Source organism: Squalius cephalus (genome assembly GCF_949319135.1).
Source record: "Squalius cephalus genome assembly, chromosome: 3".
Taxonomy (NCBI): domain Eukaryota; kingdom Metazoa; phylum Chordata; class Actinopteri; order Cypriniformes; family Leuciscidae; genus Squalius; species Squalius cephalus.
The window spans coordinates 53,384,969-53,393,423 of record NC_137124.1 but is presented as its reverse complement, the minus strand read 5'-3'; the positions used below and the strand labels follow the sequence as shown (position 1 = coordinate 53,393,423).

Below are 8,455 nucleotides of genomic sequence, written 5' to 3'. Positions count from 1 at the left end.
ACTGTGAAGCTGCAGCTGCTGTTGGGAGGGGTGATGCGAGGGAGTCTTCTCTGTCTGAGCCTCTCTTGATAACCTTTGCTCAGTTTATTGCAGATTGACCTCTGATTTACCTTTATTTCGTCTCATAAATGAAAACGGTGCGGTATAAAATTATTGGATTTTAGAAAGCACAACATATGACATCACGCTCGTGCTGATGTTGCAAAGCCACGTAATCTATATTGGTGTATTGCTAACTATAAAACATCGAATTATTTCTCTCTATAGTTAAACATTACAAATCTTGCTTTTTAAATGTTTGTTCAGATTAACAATTGACACTCAGTTTAAAATAAAAGCACGCTTCGCACATTTGCTTTCTTCTATAGGCAATAATTTATGACAAACTTGTTTGAATTCTAAACGAGTCTCTAAAGATATTACAAAAGACAAATTAATTTAGTCAAGCAAACGTGAAAAACACAGAGACAACAAGAATTTAGATGCTTTCATATTGTCTTGTGAAATTGAAGTGTGCTTATATTGCATGTGCGCTTGTATATTGTAAACTGTAGGTTAATATAGCCTACTACTTGTGCCTATACTTGCAGATAAGATAATATTAATGACATAAAAGGCTACTTAAAGGGATAGATCACCCAAAATTTTAAATATGTCATAATTTACAAACCCTCGTGTTGTATATATATATATATATATATATATATATATATATATATATATATATATATATATACACCACATTCTTCAAAATATCTTCTTCAGTGTTCAGCACAAGAAATAAATTAACACAGGTTTGGTGTAAATGATAATACAGTAAATTATGACAAAAATTTCAAATACTAAACTACAACTTCATCTTTACAAATGCGTAGTTAGAAATATATTTAATTGGCTATACAAGTTACAACAGAAATTTAATTATTAAGTATATTTTACCATAAAGCTTGCAAGCACATTCAGCTGTACACTTAAACCATATTTCAAAGACAATAGAAGTCAGGGATGTCCCAAGACGATCTCAAGGATCGGTAGGCTATATATTTATTTGATAGATAGACCTTTGAGCCCCTGTCCCTAAGAAACTCTCTGCACATCCCTGTATACATTGATTTTAATTACTTGAATGTGCTTGAAGTGTGCTGTGTGCACCAAGCACTATAATACAAGCAATACAATGCAACCATTGCAACCATCAGATTGAAGCTCAAAAAAGTGCATCCATCCATCATAAACAAACTTCACACGGCTCCGGGGGTTAATAAAGGCCTTCTGAAGCAAAGCGATGAGTTTGTGTAAGAAAAATATTCATATTTAACACGTTATAAAGTAAAATTCTAGCTTCTGGCCAAGTGGCCATATACGCAGTCTTTTACGCTTTAGCGAATTTATAGATTTAAACTATTATGCAATTTAATTTCAAGTGACTAAAAACATTATAATCAGTTCATACTTAAGTATATTCGGTTACACTTTATTTTAAGGTGTCATTGTTACAGTGTAATTATATATTTAAGTACTGAGTACTATTAAGCAACTACATGTAGGGTTAGGCTAGGATTAGGGTTTGGTTGAGGGTTAGTTGCATGTAATTATGCATAATTTACTGTTATTACTATGGTAAGTACATGTAACATATGTAACAAGGACACTGTAAAATAAAGTGTTACCGTATATTCTTTTAAAGTCTTTTTTTTTGGTAATAAGTATGCTAAAGTGTACTTCTTTTTCACAAGGGTCTCTAAGGATTAGATATTATTTTTTACATTTCTTCGTATATTTATTTATTTATATATTATTATGTCAGGTCTGGCATTCCATATGCCATTACTTTGCATTTAGTTATTATTTATTTTATTATTTTAGTTATTTTTTGAGAATGATTGTACAAATGAAATTATACAATAATCCACTGATAATACAATACATTATGTTGCAGCTTCTCATTGAACTTTACCAATGTTTCTATTGTGTAATTCAAAATTGGATTTACCATCTTTATATGAAACTTTAAAGATATCAGATGCAAGCAATGTATAATTGTTTAATTGCAACATGTTCAGCATTGATTTGTGGACAAACTGATGATGCAGTGTAGTATAAAAGTTTTTTGTATTTTTTATTTTTTTTATACATTTCAAATATATTCCAATAAATACAAGTTGGGAAAATATTAACAAATTAAATATCACAACGCTTCTAATTGCTTTACATATTGGTGGAGTAAATCAGAACTTCATTATATCAGAAAAATATAATGTTTATATACAAAGATTAGATTTTTAACATTTAGGTCATTTTCTTTTGCATGAATAAATATGGAGTTGTTATTGGCCTAGTAGACTGTCATTCAAATCAGACATTCTGTCTATAATAATATAGTAAATCCATGGATCATTATAATATAATTTTGTCATCGTCATTTTATTCTCACAGTTACATAATTACAAAAGAAAATCGGGCATTATCTTCATGTAGAAATGCAAATTGCTTTATGAATTTACTTCACAAACACGTCCAGTAGAGGGCGTAACTTTATTATTTAGAGGTGTGAATAAAACTAGTAGACATCTTACCTGTTGTTTTCTGGTTGGAGCAGAATTTGACATATTAAACATTACAATTCACTAATTCACGAGGCTAAACGTGAGTTTCTCTTAATGGCAGATATGTTATAAATAAAACGCAGGCTACTTAAAACAGCATTTTATTAAAACATGGATACATTTTCCAGCCAAGACGTGTGAATAAATTTTAATGTAACAGCTAACTATATTGAAACTGTATACATTTTTTAGGTTTTTATGAGCAGAATAATTCATGCAAAAACTCAAATGGGACGCATGAAATGGTCTTACAAATAAATAAACCTAATCGAAATAAAACGCAACAAACAGACTGACCACGCGATGGCGTAATGACGTCACAACGTAAACGAATCACTGATTAGTTTTTTTGTAAGCGTTAATTTGAAACGAACCGTTCGAAAGAGCCGATTCGCGTAAACGAATCAGACTTCCCATCACTTTCCATTTCATATTTGAGTTGTAAGCAACATGACTCGAACAAATCCCTAAGGAGGCGCGGCTTGTTTTACTGACAACCCAGTCTACCAATCAGCGTCCAGACAAGAACCTTCTGTACAGACCACAAACCAATCAGCTGAGTGGAAGGCGGGGCGTCGCCGCTCTCGTCTGCTGTGCAGAGAATCAGACCGCTTGCTCGCTAGAAGGAAGTGCTTCTGAAGTGGCACTGGTTTTATTATGATGCACATGAGCATTCATCTCTTCGGATAAAATTACGTAATTCCCGACATCAGAACAGAGGGATTTAGCCCGGGTGTATTCATCTCCCCGGTACATCTGGAGCTGTAGAGGCTGTTTTAACCGGAGCAGCGTGGGTTAAGGTGGGCCTTGCCCGGATATCTGTCTGACAAGCGAACCAAAACCGATCCGGTACCCGCCTCAAGATAACCAGTATAGTTAGTCCTCCAGAGACTACACTCGGAGACCGTTTGGACAATAACACACACTAGCCAGATGGGTAAGTAAGGCGAAACATGAACATTTGCAGATATCTGGTAGAGAATATGAACTCTTGATCAGTATTAAACATTTACAAATGCAATACACAGGACAAATGCACACTAGTAAGTGTGTGTATGTGTAGCTCAGGCTGTAACTGACGATAGTGTGTGTCCATGTTCAACATTATATGATTTGGAGACAGTATGCAGAAACTCATCCTTAAGGGAGTCTGTGATGTAACGTTTCCATGGATTATTCACAAATGCACAACATGACAACACATGTTCATCATCCTGCATCCTTCATTTTGGGGCCAGTTATATTCATCTGGTTTGGTGAGGTGATCGCCACTGTTTGAAAACAGCTAATGAAATGAGTATTTAAATCTGCTGGGAATCTATGTTCATCCCTGCTGCCAGGAAATGAAGTTCATATTTCTTAGACAGTATTGTGTGATTGACAGCCTGTGATGTAAAACTTGACACAAATATGTGAACTAGATAAATAGCCCAGTGCATGTTCAAGTTATTAGAATGAATATGAACAATCTGGATCATGCATAAGCAAGATGGTGAGTCTGCAGAGGTCACATATAAGCAGACATACGCCTAATATATTGTGATCAAGGGATGGGCTGCGGTGTGTTGGGACAGTGATTCCCAACCTTTTTTGTCTTATGTACTCCAACAGCCCCATAAATAAGGCTTAAGTATCCATTATGCGACAGCAAATCTAATATTATACTTAATCATTTAGCATTATTATTAATGTTATTATAGAAAGAAGAATACACATTGCGAGTGGAAAACAGACACATAGTACCATATTCATTCTGCTACGTTTGTCATCCACACAAATTGATAGGACTTAAACACGTTACACACTTTATTTTATTTCCTCAAAATTCTGTAAGTTATTCACCCTCCTGCCGTTCTAAATCTGAATTTCTTTTGCAAAAAATAGGATATTTTGAAGAATGTTGGTTTTGGTGACCATTGGCTTCTTTTACATGGACAAAAAAACTGAGAAATTTGTCAAAATATTTTTTTATTTGACAGAGGAAAAGTTGTACAGGTTTGGAAAGACATGAGAGGGAGGAAATGACTGAATTAAAAATTTTGGACTATCTCTTTAAAGTTGATATGAAATGAAAGTTGCAACTGACTTTATTACCATATAATGATATTTGAATGTCTGAAGTGGCAGATTTTCTTTTAAAATCTTTTATTTTCTTAACTGATTTTTGAAGTAGAAAAAAAGTCTACATATAAAATGCATGCCTGAATCATTCACAATAACACCAGTAACATGCATTGATTTCATGCCGAGTCTGTGAAAAGGCAGCAGTTACACCAGAGCTGCACGTATGGGTCCTAAAGTATCTGAGGATTTTTATTTTTGTTTCAGCTTATTTTTCTGAAAATCCTGATTGCTAAAGGGCCATTCCACTGTATTAATATTGCACATTACAGATTAGAAAACCTGTTCTAACTCGTAGTTGTGTACAGTAAGCAAATCAGATCGAAACTGATGTTAATTTCGTACAACAGCAACAGTCTTCAGATTTTTTTGTACCTGACTGAATGACTGAAAAATATTGCATAATACTACCCAACAAGTTAAAGGTAGGCTAATTAATTTTGCTTTCATGCTGCTATTTCTGCCCAGTGTGATAAGCTAATTATTGAAGTATATACACCCCAAAGCATAAGTGTGTGTTTGCTGGATTCAATAACCTTTACTGCAGTTTCTAACCGAAGACAAAGAAAGCTGTTCTTGAAAATTGCAACAAAAAAAAGAAAAGAAAAGAAAGATAAAATCAGTATATTTGGCTTTTTTATTTTTTTAAACATTTTTTTTAATGAACTTAGGCTAGTATTAATCAGTTTTGTAGTTGTTTTGCTCTATACAGGATTACGATAATAGTTTGTTTGCTGCTGAAAGTTCTTAAGAATTTTTTTTTTTTTTTTTTTTGCTAGACTAAATATGTAGTAGAAGACATTGGTGATTTGATATTAGATCGGACTCATTTTCTCTGTTGGCCTTCCTCAACATGATTTGTTTTAGTCTGTTAATGGAATGAAGGCTTGGAATGAAGTGTATTCTAGAATCACCATTCACACTTTAATTGGCCAAATTTGGCTTCTTTTCTGGCCTTGTCATATTAGTTGAGCTTTTCTACCTATTAAAAGAGCTTCAAATCCTGAGCTGACAGAGAAAGTTGATGATGGTACCAACAAAGCCTTTGGTTTGGTTTTGTTAAAGGTGCCCTAGAATGGATTATTTTATTATTTTATAATGTTTCCCGGGGTGCCCTTATAATGTTAGTATGTTTTTTAGATCAAAATTTGTTATAATTTAGAAATAAAAGGCATATTTCCTAGCCTGATTTCATTCCCTGGATTGAACACTCTGTTTGAAGGGGCGTGTCTGCTGTGAGACTTCAGTGTTGTTGCCCTCTGCTGTGATTGGCTGACATGCTTGCATATGAAATATCTGGCATTACATGTAGAGCTATCTGGAAAACTTTTACTATTACAGCTTTTATACGTTTTTACTATTACAGCTATCGGGATTAACGAATCATGAGAAGTTTTTTAAGTATTTAGATCTATTCCAGCATTGAGCAGATGACAGCCTGTTGATCGCGTGAATGAAGATCTTATCACTGCAACGCGATCTACTGATGCATAAACAGTGTTGAACGACTTTGAGAGAAAGATTATCTGTCTGAACTTGAACAATTACAAATCAGAAATTCACATAACCCACTGGTTCTCCAGAGGCTCGGATGAAGGAACTAAAAAAATACTTTTGTGTTCATTTGTACGTATCCAAACACTGAGCAACTGCCATGCTTCGTTCGCTCGTTTGCAAGCCACGATGTCTCTCGAGGAAAAAACAATATCGCGCTGGATCTAGATAACACAGTGTAAATTATTGTTAATAAAATCACTACTTACCGCTTGCGGGAATATAACGTTAGTTGAAATTGCCCCCTTCGTCCGTTTGAGACGCCGAGAGAAGTCTGGCTGCTTGATATATTGTTCCAGGTTAGAAAAACAGTCCGTGGTGAAATGGACAGAGCAACTAACAACTTCGAATTAAACTGTAACGTTAGCGGTATCAGATTATAGATAGATCTGCCATTTTCCCTATGATCCTCCTCCTGCTTGTTTCTTCACCTGCAGAACTTCTGATGATTCGGCTGCGCAGTTCTGCCTGGCACTGAGCATGGGCTGGCATATGCAAATTTTTAGAGGCGTACATATTAATGATCCCAACTGTTGCGTCACAGTTGGTGTTATGTGGAGATTCGCCTGTTTTTCAGGGGTGTTTTTCAAAAACGAGATTTAAATAAGAAAGGGAAAACTATGGTGTTTGAGACTCACTGTATGTCATGTCCATGTACTGAACTCTTGTTATTTAACTATGCCAAGATAAATTCAATTTCACATTCTACGGCACCTTTAACTCAAAATTAATCATGTAACCCTGGTATTTGCCACATTATATTGATTTCCAGGCCCCCCCCCCCCCCCCCCCCCAAAGGGTATTTTTCCCTTAACTTTTAAATGTATGCATCATCTTTCATGTCAAATTCTTACAGTTTATCAAATTCAATTAGTATAAGACACTAAAGGGCTGTTACCAATCAAATGAAATCAGTATCAACATAATCTATCTTTACTGCTAAGGTGACACAGATGCTGCATCTGAAGTGGCATTTAGATGTATTTGAAAGGCAAAATTACAATAGCATAAATGTTATGAGGTTCTAAATCAAATTTTCTGAATGTACAAATATGAAATGTTGGGAAAAATGCAATGATACTTTTAAATATGAATCTGAACATGTGACTGGGTCATTGAATCATTGACTCACCCAAACTGTTCAGAAACGCTGAATCATTCAGTAATGATTGAAACACTGTTGTGAGTTGCTTGAACATTGCTTTAGCAAAAACAGCCAGTATTGTGTCTAAAATCTAAGTCACTTAATATTAAACTAGTTGTTTATTGAACTGTTATAAATGTCACTGATAATAAAATCCGAACATTTTTGGTGCTCCGAAGTTTCGGTGCTTCCATAGTTATTCTTTTGTTGTTGTCGTTTTAATGAGGCTACTTGAATTCTCTTTCAATTGCCCTTCAAAAGAAAAGAAAAAGTGTTAAAATGCTCCTATTATGCTATTTTAAAGGTTCCTAATTTTGTTTTGGAGATTCCCTACAGTAGGTTTTCATGCATCCAAGGTCAAAAAATCATTTTTCACAGAGTCTCAAAACAGTCCGTTGTCTCTCTAAACCTCTTCTTTCCAAGAACCTACTCTGCTCTTATTGGTCAGTCTGTGGTCTGTTGTGATTGGTCTACCGCTTACAGCGCATGTCAGAAACTAAACTCCTATTTCCATATCTGAATTTCAGCTCTGGATTCTTTCTTTAAAGCTCCGTAGCTTTTTTGGGTTAAAAATTATCCCAAATAATTTTTTGAGTCAGTACTTGCTTTAGCTCGATTCAAAACGGTAAGCTTGTAATAATGTTTTTCCAGTGGTACTGGTGGATTTCCGCAGGATATTCGACCACGTCTTTGCGTCATTATGTCACATCTGTACACATAAAGAAGGAGTCTCGGCTAGTAGGCTATGAGTGTGAGGATGTTGGTGGTGGAGTGACAACTGGAGATTCACCCGTTGTAAAACGTGAAAGACTTCGGACTTGGGAGAAAAAAAGAGACTGCAACCGGGCACATGCGAAAACAAGGATAAATATCGGAAGGGCATTAAATGTAGTCATGCAATGCTGATGTTGTTAATATTAACAATTTGAGAACAAAGTATAATTTGCACGGTTTGATGTGATATGATAAGCGATCGTTAGATTTAATCAGCACGATTTACTGCAATGCTTTTTTCCCCTTAGTTGGTCAG

The 8,455-nt window shown here is 34.9% G+C and overlaps 1 protein-coding gene across 4 annotated transcripts in view; it reads left to right on the top strand.

Moving 5' to 3' along the window:
• The first annotated feature begins 3,164 nt into the window (after positions 1-3,164).
• rap1gds1 (RAP1, GTP-GDP dissociation stimulator 1) overlaps positions 3,165-8,455 on the top strand; it is a 50,911-nt gene continuing 45,620 nt past the window's right edge. For 2 of the 4 annotated variants that reach the window (XM_079865482.1, XM_079865480.1), the window contains exon 1: positions 3,165-3,543. In XM_079865482.1, coding sequence (XP_079721608.1) covers positions 3,540-3,543 — 4 coding nt within the window. In that variant the 5' untranslated portion in view covers positions 3,165-3,539. The remainder of the gene's footprint in view (positions 3,544-8,455) is intronic. The other 2 variants (XM_079865481.1, XM_079865483.1) reach the window with 2 other exon arrangements.